This window comes from Oncorhynchus clarkii, unplaced genomic scaffold (genome assembly GCF_045791955.1).
Source record: "Oncorhynchus clarkii lewisi isolate Uvic-CL-2024 unplaced genomic scaffold, UVic_Ocla_1.0 unplaced_contig_2975_pilon_pilon, whole genome shotgun sequence".
NCBI classification, from domain to species: domain Eukaryota; kingdom Metazoa; phylum Chordata; class Actinopteri; order Salmoniformes; family Salmonidae; genus Oncorhynchus; species Oncorhynchus clarkii.
The window spans coordinates 150,001-170,613 of NW_027257945.1; the positions used below are offsets into that span (position 1 = coordinate 150,001).

Sequence of the window (20,613 nt, forward strand, 5' to 3'; positions counted from 1 at the left end):
GGAGAGGTGGGGGAGAATGATGGGAGATGGGGGGAGAAGGATGGGAGAGGGTAGGAGAAGGATGGGAGAGGGGAGGAGAAGGAGAAGGATGGGAGAGGGGAGGAGAGGGAGAAGGATGGGAGAGGGGAGGAGAGGAGAGGGAGAAGGATGGGAGAGGGAGAAGGGTGGGAGAGGGGAGGAGAGGGAGAAGGATGGGAGAGGGAGGGAGAAGGATGGGAGAGGGGAGGAGAGGGAGAAGGATGGGAGAGGGGAGGAGAGGAGAGGGGGAAGGATGGGAGAGGGAGAAGGATGGGAGAGGGGAGGAGAGGGAGAAGGATGGGAGAGGGGAGGAGAGGGAGAAGGATGGGAGAGGGGAGGAGAGGGAGAAGGATATTAGAATACTGACAAAGTAGAGACACAGAGAATACTGACAAAGTAGAGACACAGAGAATACTGACAAAGTAGAGAGACAGAGAATACTGACAAAGTAGAGACACAGAGAATACTGACAAGGGAACACTGATTCTCTCTCTCTCACAGATAGACATCAGATATCATCTAACATACACACAGTTTCTCTCTCTCTCTCTCTCTCTCTCTCTCTCTCTCTCTCTCTCTCTCTCTCTCTCTCTCTCTCTCTCTCTCTCTCTCTCTCTCTCTCTCTCTCTCTCTCTCTCTCTCTCTCTCTCTCTCTCTCTCTCTCTCTCTCTCTCTCTCTCTCTCCCTCCCTCTCTCCCTCTCTCCCTCTCTCCCTCCCTCCCTCCCTCCCTCCCTCCAAGGGCTTAATTAGCATGGGAAACGTGTTAACATTGCCAAAGCAAGTGAGGTAGATAATATATAAAATGAAATAAACAATAAAAATTAACAGTAAACATTACACATACAGAAGTTTCATAACAATAAAGACATTTCAAGTGTATTTAATGGTAGTTTGTATTAGAAGTGTATTTAATGGTAGTTTGTATTAGAAGTGTATTTAATGGTAGTTTGCATTAGAAGTGTATTTAATGGTAGTTTGCATTAGAAGTGTATTTAAGTGTGTATTTTGTATTTCTCTCTCTCTCTCTCTCTCTCTCTCTGCCCCTCTCTGCCCCTCTCTGCCTCTCTCTGCCTCTCTCTGCCTCTCTCTGCCTCTCTCTGCCCCTCTCTGCCCCTCTCTGCCCCTCTCTGCCTCTCTCTGCCCCTCTCTGCCCCTCTCTGCCCCTCTCTGCCCCTCTCTGCCCCTCTCTGCCTCTCTCTGCCTCTCTCTGCCTCTCTCTGCCCCTCTTGCCCCTCTCTGCCTCTCTCTGCCTCTCTCTGCCTCTCTCTGCCCCTCTCTGCCTCTCTGCCTCTCTGGTTCTTGTTCTGACTCCTTGGTTCTTGTACTCCCTCCATGACTTACGCAGTCCTAGCTGCACCAAAATGGTTCACTCCTCCAGACAGTGAGTCACGTGGCTTGCTATATAAAGCTTGCAGACAGGTTTCCAGTTACTGTTTGATTGAATGTTGCCTGGGATCTGCCTGGAAAAGTCAATTTTTTCCCTGTACTGAAGCAGCTGACCTGGTGAGAGGAGAGATGAGAGAGATCTGTCTGTCAGTCAGAGAATGTTTGGGGCTTAGAATGCTGCTGGGCTTTAAACAGAGCTGCCCTGCTCTCTCCCTCCCTCCCTCTCACAAGCCTCATCCACTCCAACTACATTACAATCACCAGCCACACCACACGTCAGAACAAGCTGTTCTAGGACAGCTCAGAGTGAGGGAGGAAGGGAGAGAGAGATGTCTTGGGAGAAGAGAGAGGGCGAGCCGTGCTGACTGAATCAGAATGTGTGTAGAATGGACAACGCCGTTACAACGCTGTTACCTACTGTAACAGACCGACAGTATAAAATAACCCACCAACATTAAGGTTGAACCGTTCAAGAAGCCAAACCAACTTTCACATGTTCAGGCTATCCTGCCCACTGCCACAAAACACTTTTAAAGAGCTGAAGACAACACAACGTTTTGAAAATCACCATCCAGTTTGGTGGGAAAGCAAAAAAGCCCCGACTTTAAATCTTTGTCTGAATTTTACTACTATTCAACCTTTACTGAATCATTAACAAGTATATAAATAAAGTACGTATACAATATGATAAAAAGGAAATAGTTAACAAGGCAGTTTCACTACCCTATTAACAATGTACAGGGATACTGGAGTGATGGAGGTAGATATGTATAGGGGGGAAGGGGACAGGGATACTGGAGTGATGGAGGTAGATATGGATAGGGGGAAGGTGACAGGGATACTGGAGTGATGGAGGTAGATATGTATAGGGGGAAGGTGACAGGGATACTGGAGTGATGGAGGTAGATATGTATAGGGGGAAGGAGACAGGGATACTGGAGTGATGGAGGTAGATATGTATAGGGGGAAGGAAACAGGGATACTGGAGTGATGGAGGTAGATATATATAGGGGGAAGGGGACAGGGATACTGGAGTGATGGAGGTAGATATGTATAGGGGGGAAGGAGACTATATACAGGGTCAGTACCATATTAACAATGTACAGGGATACTGGAGTGATGGAGGTAGATATGTATAGGGGGGAAGGGGACAGGGATACTGGAGTGATGGAGGTAGATATGTATAGGGGGGAAGGGGACAGCGATACTGGAGTGATGGAGGTAGATATGTATAGGGGGAAGGAGACAGGGATACTGGAGTGATGGAGGTAGATATATATAGGGGGAAGGGGACAGGGATACTGGAGTGATGGAGGTAGATATGTATAGGGGGGAAGGGGACTATATACAGGGTCAGTACCATATTAACAATGTACAGGGATACTGGAGTGATGGAGGTAGATATGTATAGGGGGGAAGGGGACAGGGATACTGGAGTGATGGAGGTAGATATGTATAGGGGGGAAGGGGACAGCGATACTGGAGTGATGGAGGTAGATATGTATAGGGGGAAGGAGACAGGGATACTGGAGTGATGGAGGTAGATATGTATAGGGGGAAGGTGACTATATACAGGGTCAGTACCATATTAACAATGTACAGGGATACTGGAGTGATGGAGGTAGATATGTATAGGGGAAGGAGACAGGGATACTGGAGTGATGGAGGTAGATATGTATAGGGGGGAAGGGGACAGGGATACTGGAGTGATGGAGGTAGATATGTATAGGGGGGAAGGTGACAGGGATACTGGAGTGATGGAGGTAGATATGTATAGGGGGGAAGGGGACTATATACAGGGTCAGTACCATATTAACAATGTACAGGGATACTGGAGTGATGGAGGTAGATATGTATAGGGGGGAAGGGGACAGGGATACTGGAGTGATGGAGGTAGATATGTATAGGGGGGAAGGGGACAGCGATACTGGAGTGATGGAGGTAGATATGTATAGGGGGAAGGAGACAGGGATACTGGAGTGATGGAGGTAGATATGTATAGGGGGGAAGGGGACAGCGATACTGGAGTGATGGAGGTAGATATGTATAGGGGGAAGGAGACAGGGATACTGGAGTGATGGAGGTAGATATGTATAGGGGGAAGGTGACTATATACAAGGTCAGTACCATATTAAAATGTACAGGGATACTGGAGTGATGGAGGTAGATGTGTATAGGGGGAAGGTGACTATATACAGGGTCAGTACCATATTAACATGTACATGGATACTGGAGTGATGGAGGTAGATATGTATAGGGGGAAGGAGACAGGGATACTGGAGTGATGGAGGTAGATATGTATAGGGGAAGGAGACAGCGATACTGGAGTGATGGAGGTAGATATGTATAGGGGGGAAGGGGACTATATACAGGGTCAGTACCATATTAACAATGTACAGGGATACTGGAGTGATGGAGGTAGATATGTATAGGGGGAAGGTGACAGGGATACTGGAGTGATGGAGGTAGATATGTATAGGGGGAAGGTGACAGGGATACTGGAGTGATGGAGGTAGATATGTATAGGGGGAAGGTGACAGGGATACTGGAGTGATGGAGGTAGATATGTATAGGGGGAAGGTGACAGGGATACTGGAGTGATGGAGGTAGATATGTATAGGGGGAAGGTGACTATATACAGGGTCAGTACCATATTAACAATGTACAGGGATACTGGAGTGATGGAGGTAGATATGTATAGGGGGAAGGTGACAGGGATACTGGAGTGATGGAGGTAGATATGTATAGGGGGAAGGAGACAGGGATACTGGAGTGATGGAGGTAGATATGTATAGGGGGAAGGTGACTATATACAGGGTCAGTACCATATTAACAATGTACAGGGATACTGGAGTGATGGAGGTAGATATGTATAGGGGGAAGGTGACAGGGATACTGGAGTGATGGAGGTAGATATGTATAGGGGGAAGGAGACAGGGATACTGGAGTGATGGAGGTAGATATGTATAGGGGGAAGGTGACAGGGATACTGGAGTGATGGAGGTAGATATGTATAGGGGGGAAGGGGACAGGGATACTGGAGTGATGGAGGTAGATATGTATAGGGGGAAGGAGACAGGGATACTGGAGTGATGGAGGTAGATATGTATAGGGGGAAGGAGACCATCCAACCTCACTGAGCTTGAGCTGTTTTGCAAGGAGGAATGGGAAAAAATGTCAGTCTCTCGATGTGCAAAACTGATAGAGACATACCCCAAGCGACTTACAGCTGTAATCGCAGCAAAAGGTGGCGCTACAAAGTATTAACTTAAGGGGGCTGAATAATTTTGCACGCCCAATTTTTCTGTTTTTGATTTGTTAAAAAAGTTTGAAATATCCAATAAATGTCGTTCCACTTCATGATTGTGTCCGACTTGTTGTTGATTCTTCACAAAAAAATACAGTTTTATATCTTTATGTTTGAAGCCTGAAATGTGGCAAAAGGTCGCAAAGTTCAAGGGGGCCGAATACTTTCGCAAGGCACTGTATGTATAGGGGGAAGGTGACTATATACAGGGTCAGTACCATATTAACAATGTACAGGGATACTGGAGTGATGGAGGTAGATATGTATAGGGGGAAGGAGACAGGGATACTGGAGTGATGGAGGTAGATATGGATAGGGGGAAGGTGACTATATACAGGGTCAGTACCATATTAACAATGTACAGGGATACTGGAGTGATGGAGGTAGATACAGTGGGGCAAAAAAGTATTTAGTCAGCCACCAATTGTGCAAGTTCTCTTTAAAAAAAAATCATCCCCATTTATTCAGTAGGCTAATCAAACTGTTACCTGGTTACCTGTTAACTGGTTTACCCTTTATACGGCCTGTGTATGGTCTAATGAATGAAAGCCTGAATTAATGTAATCATTAACTTTATTACCGAAAACAAATAGGCACTTTGTGCAAGCTGTGTATCTATCTACCGCGATGTTGTCCTTCCTGGTGATTTCCCTCGTGAAGCTTCCTGTTTCCACCAGGGTGCTTGAGCCTATTACCTTGTCAAAACCACTATATTTCTCCAGTTTGGCCTACGTTAATCATGTTCGCACGAGCTAGTCTATCCAGAGAAAGTAAACTCGGCAACGTGTGGTATTCTCATGGGGAGAGGGAACATGAGCTCCGGACGAATTAGAACCTTTTAACCACGAATAAGGAACATTTGCCGGCTCCACACCCTCTCAATACGTGACTGGTAGCATTAAGCTTCGCCGCTCAAAGAATGGAATTCGCAACAAAATGCTTCTGGGTTTTAAAAAGTGTATTATCTTGATATAAAATCTTTCTGTCTTTCATTCTACACGGAGTAGAGGATAACCCAGTCTACACTGAGTAGAGGATAACCCAGTCTACACTGAGTAGAGGATAACCCAGTAGAGGATAACCCAGTCTACAATGAGTAGAGGATAACCCAGTTTACACTGAGTAGAGAATAACCCAGTCTACAATGAGTAGAGAATAACCCAGTCTACACTGAGTAGAGAATAACCCAGTCTACACTGAGTAGAGAATAACCCAGTCTACAATGAGTAGAGGATAGCCCAGTAGAGGATAACCCAGTCTACACTGAGTAGAGCATAACCCAGTCTACAATGAGTAGAGGATAACCCAGTCTACACTGAGTAGAGCATAACCCAGTCTACAATGAGTAGAGGATAACCCAGTCTACACTGAGTAGAGGATAACCCAGTCTACACTGAGTAGAGCATAACCCAGTCTACAATGAGTAGAGCATAACCCAGTCTAAAATGAGTAGAGGATAACCCAGTCTACACTGAGTAGAGCATAACCCAGTCTACACTGAGTAGAGGATAACCCAGTAGAGGATAACCCAGTCTACACTGTGTAGAGGATAACCCAGTCTACACTGAGTAGAGGATAACCCAGTCTACACTGTGTAGAGGATAACCCAGTCTACACTGAGTAGAGGATAACCCAGTCTACACTGAGTAGAGGATAACCCAGTCTACACTGAGTAGAGGATAACCCAGTCTACACTGTGTAGAGGATAACCCAGTCTACACTGAGTAGAGGATAGCCCAGTAGAGGATAACCCAGTCTACACTGAGTAGAGCATAACCCAGTCTACAATGAGTAGAGGATAACCCAGTCTACACTGAGTAGAGGATAACCCAGTAGAGGATAACCCAGTCTACACTGTGTAGAGGATAACCCAGTCTACACTGAGTAGAGGATAACCCAGTCTACACTGTGTAGAGGATAACCCAGTCTACACTGAGTAGAGGATAACCCAGTCTACACTGAGTAGAGGATAACCCAGTCTACACTGAGTAGAGGATAACCCAGTCTACACTGTGTAGAGGATAACCCAGTCTACACTGAGTAGAGGATAGCCCAGTAGAGGATAACCCAGTCTACACTGAGTAGAGGATAGCCCAGTAGAGAATAACCCAGTCTGCAATGAGTAGAGGGTAACCCAGTCTACACTGAGTAGAGGATAACCCAGTAGAGGATAACCCAGTCTACACTGAGTAGAGAATAACCCAGTCTACAATGAGTAGAGAATAACCCAGTCTACACGGAGTAGAGGATAACCCAGTCTACACTGAGTAGAGGATAACCCAGTAGAGGATAACCCAGTCTACACGGAGTAGAGGATAACCCAGTAGAGGATAGCCCAGTAGAGGATAACCCAGTCTACACTGAGTAGAGGATAACCCAGTAGAGAATAACCCAGTCTACACGGAGTAGAGAATAACCCAGTCTACACTGAGTAGAGAATAACCCAGTCTACACTGAGTAGAGGATAACCCAGTCTACACTGAGTAGAGGATAACCCAGTCTACACTGAGTAGAGAATAACCCAGTCTACACGGAGTAGAGAATAACCCAGTCTACAATGAGTAGAGGGTAACCCAGTCTACACTGAGTAGAGGATAACCCAGTCTACACTGAGTAGAGGATAACCCAGTAGAGGATAACCCAGTCTATACTGAGTAGAGAATAACCCAGTAGAGGATAACCCAGTCTACACTGAGTAGAGAATAACCCAGTCTACACTGAGTAGAGAATAACCCAGTCTACAATGAGTAGAGAATAACCCAGTCTACACTGAGTAGAGAATAACCCAGTCTACAATGAGTAGAGGATAACCCAGTCTACACTGAGTAGAGGATAACCCAGTCAACAATGAGTAGAGGATAACCCAGTCTACACCGAGTAGAGGATAGCCCAGTAGAGGATAACCCAGTCTACACTGTGTAGAGGATAACCCAGTCTACACCGAGTAGAGGATAACCCAGTAGAGGATAACCCAGTCTACTCTGAGTAGAGCATAACCCAGTCTACACCGAGTAGCGGATAACCCAGTCTACAATGAGTAGAGGATAACCCAGTCTACAATGAGTAGAGGATAACCCAGTCTACACTGAGTAGAGGATAGCCCAGTAGAGGATAACTCAGTCTACACTGAGTAGAGCATAACCCAGTCTACAATGAGTAGAGGATAACCCAGTCTACACTGTGTAGAGGATAACCCAGTCTACACTGAGTAGAGGATAACCCAGTCTACACTGAGTAGAGGATAACCCAGTCTACACTGTGTAGAGGATAACCCAGTCTACACTGAGTAGAGGATAGCCCAGTCTACACTGAGTAGAGGATAACCCAGTCTACACCGTGTAGAGGATAACCCAGTCTACACCGTGTAGAGGATAACCCAGTCTACAATGAGTAGAGAATAACCCAGTCTACAATGAGTAGAGAATAACCCAGTCTACACTGAGTAGAGAATAACCCAGTCTGCAATGAGTAGAGGGTAACCCAGTCTACACTGAGTAGAGGATAACCCAGTCTGCACTGAGTAGAGGATAACCCAGTCTATACTGAGTAGAGAATAACCCAGTAGAGGATAACCCAGTCTACACTGAGTAGAGAATAACCCAGTGTACAATGAGTAGAGAATAACCCAGTCTACACTGAGTAGAGAATAACCCAGTCTACAATGAGTAGAGGATAACCCAGGCTACACTGAGTAGAGGATAACCCAGTAGAGGATAACACAGTCTACACTGAGTAGAGCATAACCCAGTCTACAATGAGTAGAGGATAACCCAGTAGAGGACAACCCAGTCTACAATGAGTAGAGGATAACCCAGTTTACACTGTGTAGAGGATAACCCAGTCTACACTGAGTAGAGGATAGCCCAGTAGAGGATAACCCAGTCTACACTGAGTAGAGGATAGCCCAGTAGAGGATAACCCAGTCTACACTGAGTAGAGCATAACCCAGTCTACAATGAGTAGAGGATAACCCAGTAGAGGATAACCCAGTCTACACCGAGTAGAGGATAACCCAGTCTACACTGAGTAGAGGATAACCCAGTAACTCAGTAGAGGATAACCCAGTAGAGGATAACCCAGTCTACACTGTGTAGAGGATAACCCAGTCCACACTGAGTAGAGGATAACCCAGTTTACACTGTGTAGAGGATAACCCAGGAGGATAACCCAGTCTGCACTGAGTAGAGGATAACCCAGGAGGATAACCCAGTCTACACTGAGTAGAGGATAACCCAGTCTACACTGAGTAGAGGATAACCCAGTAACTCAGTAGAGGATAGATCTGTTTGATCAGCTTCTATCTCAAGGCCATCAGACTGGTAAACAGCTTCTATCTCAAGGCCATCAGACTGGTAAACAGCCACCACTAACATTGAGTGGCTGCTGGCAACATACAGACTTGAAATCATTGGCCACTTTATTAAATGGATCACTAGTGACTTTAATAGTGCCACTTTATATAATGTTTACATACCCTACGTTACTCATCTCATATGTATATACTGTATTTTATACCATCTACTGCATCTTGCCTATGCCGTTCTGTAGCATCACTCATTCATATATCTTTATGTACATATTCTTTATCCCCTTACACTTGTTTATTAGGTAGTTATTGGGGAATTGTTAGGTTACTTACTGCACTGTCGGAACTAGAAGCACAAGCATCTCGCTTCACTCGCATAAACATCTGCTAACCATGTGTATGTGACAAATAACATTTAATTTGATGTCACAAGTTATAGAAAATTGACATTCAAAAATATGTGGTTTTCATGAGGAGGAACGTGTCCTCAAAGTGGCCAACAGCTGGTTCAGAGAAGGTAAACTACAACAGACCACTCAGTAAAACTACAACAGACCCCTCAGGTGAGGTGTTATAGTAGATAAACTACAACAGACCCCTCAGGTGAGGTGTTATAGTAGGTAAACTACAACAGACCCCTCAGGTGAGGTGTTATAGTAGATAAACTACAACAGACCCCTCAGGTGAGGTGTTATAGTAGATAAACTACAACAGACCCCTCAGGTGAGGTGTTATAGTAGGTAAACTACAACAGACCACTCAGGTGAGGTGTTATAGTAGATAAACTACAACAGACCACTCAGGTGAGGTGTTATAGTAGGTAAACTACAACAGACCCCTCAGGTGAGGTGTTATAGTAGATAAACTACAACAGACCCCTCAGGTGAGGTGTTATAGTAGATAAACTACAACAGACCCCTCAGGTGAGGTGTTATAGTAGGTAAACTACAACAGACCACTCAGGTGAGGTGTTATAGTAGGTAAACTACAACAGACCCCTCAGGTGAGGTGTTATAGTAGGTAAACTACAACAGACCCCTCAGGTGAGGTGTTATAGTAGGTAAACTACAACAGACCCCTCAGGTGAGGTGTTATAGTAGGTAAACTACAACAGACCACTCAGGTGAGGTGTTATAGTAGGTAAACTACAACAGACCCCTCAGGTGAGGTGTTATAGTAGATAAACTACAACAGACCCCTCAGGTGAGGTGTTATAGTAGGTAAACTACAACAGACCACTCAGGTGAGGTGTTATAGTAGGTAAACTACAACAGACCCCTCAGGTGAGGTGTTATAGTAGGTAAACTACAACAGACCCCTCAGGTGAGGTGTTATAGTAGGTAAACTACAACAGACCCCTCAGGTGAGGTGTTATAGTAGGTAAACTACAACAGACCACTCAGGTGAGGTGTTATAGTAGGTAAACTACAACAGACCCCTCAGGTGAGGTGTTATAGTAGGTAAACTACAACAGACCCCTCAGGTGAGGTGTTATAGTAGGTAAACTACAACAGACCCCTCAGGTGAGGTGTTATAGTAGGTAAACTACAACAGACCCCTCAGGTGAGGTGTTATAGTAGGTAAACTACAACAGACCCCTCAGGTGAGGTGTTATAGTAGGTAAACTACAACAGACCCCTCAGGTGAGGTGTTATAGTAGGTAAACTACAACAGACCACTCAGGTGAGGTGTTATAGTAGGTCAACTACAACAGACCCCTCAGGTGAGGTGTTATAGTAGGTAAACTACAACAGACCACTAAGGTGAGGTGTTATAGTAGGTAAACTACAACAGACCCCTCAGGTGAGGTGTTATAGTAGGTAAACTACAACAGACCACTCAGGTGAGGTGTTATAGTAGGTAAACTACAACAGACCCCTCAGGTGAGGTGTTATAGTAGGTAAACTACAACAGACCACTCAGGTGAGGTGTTATAGTAGGTCAACTACAACAGACCCCTCAGGTGAGGTGTTATAGTAGGTAAACTACAACAGACCACTAAGGTGAGGTGTTATAGTAGGTAAACTACAACAGACCCCTCAGGTGAGGTGTTAGAACCACGTGTTAGGTGTCTTGAACACTGCAACCGTGGTAACCACTCACCTCGCGTCGCCGTGACGCCCAGCAGCTCTGTTTGATCTTCCAGACGACTGCTGCAACCAGGAGGAGGGACAGGAAACAGCTGGGAGGAAACAGGAAGAGGAAGAGTTAGCTACAGGAAGCTCATAGGAGGAAACAGGAAGAAGAGAAGTTAGATACAAGAAGCAGCTGGGAGGAGACAGGAAGAGGATGAGTTATAGACAGGAAGCGGCTTGGGGGAGACAGGAAGAGAAGAAGTTAGACACAAGAAGCTCATGGGAGGGGACAGGAAAAGGATGAGTTAGAGAGAGGAAGCGGCTTGGGGGAGACAGGAGGAGGAGGAGCCTGTCAGTCAGTAGGTAGACCCCCCTGATCACAGTTACAACAGGAGGATGTCCCCTACTTCAACTAGCTCATCTGATTGACTCAGTCAAAGGTTATCACGTCGTAGCATCAGGTAGCCGTAGAATAGTTCTTAACATGGAGGTCGCAGAGGAGAGCTTTGAAAGCTGCAGACATCAGGGTAAGTCAGAGTAGATCCCAGAACCTCTGGAACAGATACACAACTCCAGCCCATGTAGTTTAGTTAATTTACTGCTCAGATAGCAGAGAAAATATGGTTTTGAATTACATCAACACCTTCTCGGTCATTCAAACAGAAGGCCAATGCGTCCCTATTGAGCAGTGAATGGGCTATCAACCAGATTACGCTTTCTCCGTATTCCCCAAGGTGTCTACAGCATTGTGACATAGTTTTCCGCATTTATGTTGAAGAATACCCTTAGGGAGCTACATTGCGCAAGTGGTCACATGATGCTCCCGGAGAAAATCTCGCGTTAAGTACAGAGGTAGCCATTTTTCCAATCGCTTCTACTGAGAAACCAATTGTCCCGGTGGATATATTATCGAATAGATATTTGAAAAACACCTTGCGGATTGATTATAAACAACGTTTGCCATGTTTCTGTCGATATTATGGAACTAATTTTGAATATTTTTCAGGCGTTGTCGTGACCGCAATTTCCGGTCGATTTCTCAGCCAAACGTGAAGAACAAACGGAGCTATTTCGCCTACAAAAATAATATTTTGGGAAAAAACTTGAACTTTGGCTATCTACCTGGGAGTCTCGTGAGTGAAAACATCTGAAGTTCATCAAAGGTAAACGGATTTAATTTGATTGCTTTTCTGATTTTCATGACAAGGTTGCCTGCTGCTAGCAAGGCATAATGCTATGCTAGGCTATCGATAAACGTACACAAATGCTTGTCTAGCTTTGGCTGTAAAGCATATTTTGAAAATCTGAGATGACAGGGTGATTAACAAAAGGCTAAGCTGTGTTCCAATATATTTCACTTGTGATTTTCATGAATAGGAATATTTTCTAGGAAGATTTATGTCCGTTGCGTTATGCTAATTAGTGTCAGATGATGACAACGGTCCCGTTCATGGGATGGGGTGTCACTAGAGGTTAACTCTCACGTTAGGGGGTGAGTGGCGCTAAAACATGATATGCTAAACAATGCTATATTAGCCACAACATCATATAAGTCCCCATTTCTGATCTTCTGATGGAAAAGACATTCAAACCTGGCCTGTGTTTGGCCATTTAGCCGGGAGACACAGCCGTTCTGTATCCTCAGCCAGGGAGCTTGTCAAGAACAGATCGGCCTCTTTTGGGTTGTCAAACGTACGTGTTGATCCTTCGACTGTCACCTTAAACCGGGCTGGGAAGAGGAATCCATATCGGATGTTGGTCGTCCTGCATTTGTTGCGAACCTCATCATACTCTTTCCGTTGGTTCCTCACCTCCAAGGTAAGATCTGGGTAGAAAGACACCCTGGCTCCGTTGAAGTTAAGGGGGAACTTTTGACTAGCCAGCTTGAGGATGAGATCCCTGGTCAGGGGATAGTGCAGTCGTACAATGAATGGCCTTGGTGGCCCGCCCTTGGCCGGCTTCGTTGCCTGAGATCTGTGTGCGCGGTTGATCAGGATGGCCGTTTTGAAGTGTTCACTCCCCAGCAGGGCCGGTATCAGCTCCGAGACTAATTCAGTGTATTTCCCTTTCTCAGTGTCCTCCTGGATCGCACATGGGTTTCCCTTTCTCAGTGTCCTCCTGGATCCCACATGGGTTTCCCTTTCTCAGTGTCCTCCTGGATCCCACATATTTGGATGTTCTGGGGTCTTGAATGCGACTTGAGCATTTCCAGTCGGGCTTTCAGGGTTTTGTTGTTATTTTTGAACGTTGTGCACTGTTTCTCTATGTCCTGTAGCCTGGCCTCGTGATCGACTGTCGTCTGCTCAACCTCATGCACCCTGCACAGTTTCGGCCAAAGTCCCAATACTCTTTGAGATATCAGCCAACCTGTCCACCTTCTTGCTTAGTGAGTTTATGGCAGCCAGTATGTCACTTTGCGTAGGCTCTGTGGGGAACTCTTGGAAGCTAGCCTCTTCAGCTAACTCCTCGTGGGTTGGTGACGTTGAAATTGGTTCGTTGTCTATCTCATTTAAATGATCTTGTTTAGCGCACCCTTTTCTGGTGCCTTTTCCCTTTGTCATATTTGTTTGAAGTTATAGGTCGTGAGAGGTTAAGATAAATACTGTTTCAGAATAGAGAGGAGCTCTAGCAAAGCACGTTCTACTCCATAGCACGTCTCCTCCATAGCACGTCTCCTCCATAGCACGTCTCCTCCATAGCACGTCTCCTCCATAGCACGTCTCCTCCATAGCACGTTCTACTCCATAACACGTCTCCTCCATAGCACGTCTCCTCCATAGCACGTCTCCTCCATAGCACGCTCTACTCCATAGCACGTCTCCTCCATAGTACGTCTCCTCCATAGCACGTCTCCTCCATAGCACGTTCTACTCCATAGCACGTCTCCTCCATAGCACGTTCTACTCCATAGTACGTCTCCTCCATAGCACGCTCTACTCCATAGCACGCTCTACTCCATAGCACGTCTCCTCCATAGTACGTCTCCTCCATAGCACGTCTCCTCCATAGCACGTCTCCTCCATAGCACGTCTCCTCCATAGCACGTTCTACTCCATAGCACGTCTCCTCCATAGTACGTCTCCTCCATAGCAGGTCTCCTCCATAGCACGTCTCCTCCATAGCACGCTCTACTCCATAGCAGGTCTCCTCCATAGCACGTCTCCTCCATAGCAGGTCTCCTCCATAGCACGTCTACTCCATAGTACATCTCCTCCATAGCACGCTCTCTAGCGCCCCCGGAAGGCACTTCTGATATGTAATCTTTCTCTGTCATTCGAGTGTCACTGTTGACAATTTAGTAGATTTTTCTTTAATGTTTTCTAAGAGAATGCAACATTTCTATACAAACTACCAGGAAGAAAACGAGCGAGTGGATCATAGCACCATCTGCTGACCATTTATGGAATTGAGTTCGACTGGTGTGCCAAATTTAGTTTCGTAATACGGAGTGTTTTGACTGAGAAATTCCCGGGGGAAAAACTCACTTTAACATGTATTGCTGGCTCAAAACCTAATATATCCCTCAGCACCAACACACAGAGTGTAGAGGAAACACACAGAGCACAATCAGACACTACAAGCCCCTACAGAGCAATGAGAGAGACAGAGAGAGAGAGAGAGAGAACACACAGTACTGCAAGCCCCTACAGAGCAGAGCGAGAGAGAGGAAGAGAGAGAGAGAGAGACAGAGAGAGAGAACACACAGTATGCAAGCCCCTACAGAGCAGAGAGAGAGAGAGGAAGAGAGAGAGAGAGAGAGGTTGAGAGATGAGAGAGTAGCAGCGAGATGCAGAGAGAGGAAGAGGGAGAGGGCGAGAGAGAAACTGTGTGTATGTTAGATGATATAATGTGTCTATCTGTGCTGAACATATTTCCCCCAGGGTTCCCGAGGGCTCTCAGAGCCTGCTACTAGAACGCCATACAGGAAACAGAGGGCAGGCAGCACGGCCACAACCGGTCAGCGGTCACCACACTGTCCACAATGAATACTGATCAGACAAATAGTAGGGAGCCAACTGGTCAAAAGTAGTGCACTATAAAGGGAATATGGTGTGCAATTTGGGAAGCATCCCAGGGCTGGAGCATGGGGGGGTCAGGGAGAAAAGGGGTGCCTGAGGAGAAATGGTGGAGACACGGTCGACATCATCAGAGAAAACACTGATCACTTCAGGTTACGACCCCTCACGGTCAGGAGAACTGGTAGAGACACGGTCGACATCATCAGAGAAAACACTGATCACTTCAGGTTACGACCCCTCACGGTCAGGAGAACTGGTAGAGACACGGTCGACATCATCAGAGAAAACACTGATCACTTCAGGTTACGACCCCTCACGGTCAGGAGAACTGGTAGAGACACGGTCGACATCATCAGAGAAAACACTGATCACTTCAGGTTACGACCCCTCACGGTCAGGAGAACTGGTAGAGACACGGTTGACATCAGAGAAAACACTGATCACTTCAGACACAACCCTCCTTGTCTGTATTACCAGGAGTTATATTATATTAAAGGAGATACTCTGTCTGGACAACAGAACAGCCTAGAGATCCAACGGGAGGCGTTTTACATGCTCGACAGGAACACGAGGGTTAAGTGTTTTTTCACCGCGGGTATTCGAACCAGCAACCTTTCAGTTACTAGCCTAACGCGCTAATCTCTAAACTCCCTGCCGGCCTACCCAGAGAGAGCCCTGGTCAGCAGACTGAACTATGTCCAGCCAAGTCTAACCAGGGAACACAGTCTCCCTGCTGCTGCTGTAGTAATGAGGTGAGGAAATGACTGATGTGGGTATTTACGCTGTGCTCGTAGTACCCTGGTCCCAATGGCGACCCACCCTGTATAAATACAGGTAAAATACAAATAATTATCAGTATCTGTGATGGTACTGCATATGAGAGAGAGAGAGAGAGAGAGAGAGAGAGAGAGAGAGAGAGAGAGAGAGAGAGAGAGAGAGAGAGAGAGAGAGAGAGAGAGAGAGAGAGAGAGAGAGAGAGAGAGAGAGAGAGAGAGAGAGAGAGAGAGAGAGAGAGAGAGAGAGAGAGAGAGAGAGAGAGAGAGAGACAGAGAGAGAGAGAGAGAGAGAGAGAGAGAGAGAGAGAGAGAGAGAGAGAGAGAGAGAGAGAGAGAGAGAGAGAGAGAGAGAGAGAGAGAGAGAGAGAGAGAGAGAGAGAGAGAGAGTGTGTTGTGCATGTTTGCAAATACTTCAAATGCTGACAACATGAATGTTGACCACATGCATCTACACTGTGTTTGTGTCGTTCAGCAGAGATGAGCATTCTGGGAGCACGGGAGAGAGGTCCATTAAAATAGTATCGTAAAAAACACTCTTCTAATGCAAACTACCATTAAATACACTTCTAATGCAAACTACCATTAAATACACTTCTAATGCAAACTACCATTAAATACACTTCTAATGCAAACTACCATTAAATACACTTCTAATGCAAACTACCATTAAATACACTTCTAATGCAAACTACCATTAAATACACTTCTAATGCAAACTACCATTAAATACACTTCTAATGCAAACTACCATTAAATACACTTCTAATGCAAACTACCATTAAATACACTTCTAATGCAAACTACCATTAAATACACTTCTAATGCAAACTACCATTAAATACACTTCTAATGCAAACTACCATTAAATACACTTCTAATGCAAACTACCATTAAATACACTTCTAATGCAAACTACCATTAAATACACTTCTAATACAAACTACCATTAAATACACTTCTAATGCAAACTACCATTAAATACACTTCTAATGCAAACTACCATTAAGGCCTCCCGAGTGGCACAGCGGTCTAAGGCACTGCTGCGTTACTACAGATCCTGGTTTGGGACAAGACTGTAACTACCAATTGGATACGATGAAATTGGGGAGAAAAAAATAGCAAAAAAATAAAACATTTATAATAATATGATTAGTGTCTCCCGTTTTGGATCTTGAATCAATAAAACCACGAGGACATGGAGAACATTCTATGTGTGTACGTAAGACACTCATAATCTTGTTTATTTTACTCAGGGTTCATACACATTTTAACAGATGGAATTTCATGACTTCTCCATGCATTTTAACCACATTTCCATGACCAACAATTGGTGGCGTCTCTATGTACGTATAACAAAGTAAGGATAACGTGGTATCGACACTGGGAGGTTGCTCTCCTGATCCGACATACCATCTCCGGTATCTGTGCAAAGGCACTTAACCCACACAAAGTAGACTGCCTGTTAAGATACTGTATAAAACACATGTGGTCAAACCTCAGTCTGGAGAGTTATTGGGTGTTGCAGGCTTTTGATCAAGCCCTGCTCAAAGAGTGAATTTCTAAAATGTTTGTTAGATAAGGGGCTGGAATAAAAGCCTGCACACCCAGTATCTCTCCCGGAGGACAGTTGACCACCCAATATATCAAAGATGGTAGGCTACAAATGTTTTAATTAAGCTGAAGCAAACACACCATTTTCTCAGGACATTTACATCTATACACTACCGTTAAAATGTTTGGGGTCACTTAGAAATGTCCTTGTTTTTGAAAGAAAAGCACTTTCTTTTGTCCATTAAAATAACATCAAATTGGTCAGAAATACAGTGTAGACATTGTTAATGTTGTTAATATGGTAAAGGACTATTGTAGCTGGAAACGGCAGATTTTTTAATGGAATATCTACATAGGTGTACAGAGGCCCATTATAAGCAACCATCACTCCTGTGTCCCAATGGCACGTTGTTTTAGCTAATCCAAGTTTATAATTTTAAAAGGCTAATTGATCATTCGAAAACCCTTTTGCAATTATGTTAGCACAGCTGAAAACTGTTGTCCTGATTAAAGAAGCAATAAAACTGGCCTTCTTTAGACTAGTTGAGTATCTGGAGCATCAGCATTTGTGGGTTCGATTACAGGCTCAAAATGTCCAGAAACAAAGACCTTTCTTCTGAAACTCGTCAGTCTATTCTTGTTCTGAGAAATGAAGGCTATTTCATGTGAGAAATTCCCAAGAAACTGAAGATCTCGTACAACGCTGTGTACTACTCCCTTCACAGAACAGCGCAAACTGTCTCTAACCAGAATAGAAAGAGGAGTGTGAGGTCCCGGTGCACAACTGAGCAAGAGGACAAGTACATTGGAGTGTCTAGTTTGAGAAACAGACTCCTCACAAGTCCTCAAATGGCAGCTTCATTAAATAGTACCCACAAAGCACCAGTCTCAACGTCAACAGTGAAGAGGCGACTCTTGGATGCTGGCCTCCTAGACAGAGTTCCTCTGTCCAGTATCTGTGTTCTTTTGCCCATCTTAATCTTTTATTGTTATTGGCCAGTCTTAGATATGTCTTTTTCTTTGCTCTGTACTCTGTATCTAATGCGATTACACTTGTTCGGTAAGCCGAGTTCTAAATCAAAAACCGTGGATAGCTTGCAGCATTCGCACAAAACTGAACAACGAACCATAGCTGACTATAGGTGACTGGGAACATGGATGTGTACAAACAGACAAGCTATCCGTAAGGCAATCAAAGAGGAAAAACAACAGTACAGAGACATGGAAAACCAGGCAGTAGGCACACACCGACGCCTTATTCCCGGGCAAGCAAAAAACCTTTATCGCCCGTTTCGAGGGAAACTCAGAGCACCGTCACCCTTGCAAGGCTGCCCGCCCAGAGGGCATCTGTAGCCGCGTCCTCAGAATATGTGCTGACCAGCAGAGTGTTTACGGATATATTCAATCTCTCCCTATCCCAGTCTGTTGTCGCCATTTGCATCAAGAGGTCCACCATTGTTCATGTACTCTATAAAGCAAAGGTAACTGAACTAAATTACTCACTTCTGTCATCATATAAAGTACTTTGAGAGGCTAGTTAAGGATCATATGACCTCCACCTTACTTGACACCCTTGATGCACTCCAATTTGCATATAGTCCCAACAGATCCACAGATGATGCAATCTCAGTCGTACTCCACGCCGCCCTTTCCCACCTGGACAAAAGGAACACCTATGTGAGAATGCTATTCATTGACTACAGCACAGCGTTCAACACCATAGTACCCTCAAAGCTCATCACTAAGATAAGGAACCTGGGACTAAACACCTCCCTCTGCAACTGGATCCTGGACTTCCTGACGGGCTGCCCCCATGTGGTGAGGGTAGGTAGCAACACATCTGCCACGCTGGTCCTCAACACGGGGGCCCCTCAGGGGTGCGTGCTCAGTCCCCTCCTGTATTCCCTGTTCACCCACGACTGCATGGCCAAACACAACTCCAAACACAACTCCATCACCATCATTAAGTTTGCTGATGACACAACAGTGTTTGGCCTGTTCACCGACAACCATGAGACAGCCTATAGGGAGGAGGTCAGAGAACTGGCAGTGTGGTGCCAGGACAACAACCTCTTGCAAGACAAAGTAGCTGATCGTGGACTACGGGAAATGGCGGGCCGAACAGGCGCCCATTAACATCAACAGGGATGTAGTGGAGCGGGTCGAGAGTTTCAAGTTCCAAACACACCAAGACAGTCGTGAAGAGGGCACAACAAAATATTTCCCCCCTCAGGAGACTGAAAAGGTTTGGCATGGGTCCCCAGATCCTCAGAAAGCTCTACAGCTGCACCATCGAGAGCATCCGGTTCTGCCTGGAATGGCAGCTGCTCAGCATCTGACCATAAGGCGCTACAGAGGGCAGTGCGTACGGCCCAGTACATCACTGGGGCCAGGCTTCCTGCCATCCAGGACCTATATAATAGGCGTGTCAGAGGAAAGCCCATAAAATTGTCAGAAACTCCAGTCACCCAAGTCATAGACTGTTTTCTCTGCTACCGGAGCGCCAAGTCTAGGACAAAAAGGCCCCTTAACAGCTTTTACCCCCAAGTCATAAGACTGCTGAACAATTAATCAAATGGCCACCGGACTATTTCCATTGACCCCCCCTCCATTTGTTTTGTTCCCCCCCCCACCCACTGCTGCTACTCGCTGTTCATTAGCTATGTATCGGCACTTCACCCCTACCTACATGTACAAATGACCTCTAACCTGTACCCCCGCACACTGACTCGGTACCGGTACCCTCTGTATACAGCCACGTTATTGTTATGTTATTGTGTTACTTTTTATTATTTTTTACTTTAAAACTTTTTTGGGGCAGTATTTTCACGTCCGGATGAAAAGCGTTCCCAGAGTAAACTGCCTGCTACTCAGGCGCAGATGCTAGGATATGCATATCATCAGTAGTATCATCATGAGTAGTTCTGTGAATTGATGTGGCTCTCTGCAAAATCACCGGATGTTTTGGAACTACTGAACATAACAATGTAAACTGAGATTTTTGGATATAAATATGAACTTTATCGAACAAAACGTACATGTATTGTGTAACACGAAGTCCTATGAGTGTCATCTGATGAAGATCATCAAAGGTTAGTGATTAATTGTATCTCTATTTCTGCTTTTTGTGACTCCTCTCTTTGGCTGGAAAAATGGCTGTGTTTTTGTGTGACT

General features: G+C 45.3%; 1 protein-coding gene across 4 annotated transcripts in view; it reads right to left on the bottom strand.

Annotated features, from left to right (window-relative positions):
* LOC139394152 (attractin-like) overlaps positions 1-20,613 on the bottom strand; it is a 251,525-nt gene that overhangs the window by 35,285 nt on the left and 195,627 nt on the right. For all 4 annotated transcript variants that reach the window (XM_071142189.1, XM_071142187.1, XM_071142186.1 and 1 more), the window contains exon 26: positions 11,122-11,200. In XM_071142189.1, coding sequence (XP_070998290.1) covers positions 11,122-11,200 — 79 coding nt within the window. The remainder of the gene's footprint in view (positions 1-11,121; positions 11,201-20,613) is intronic.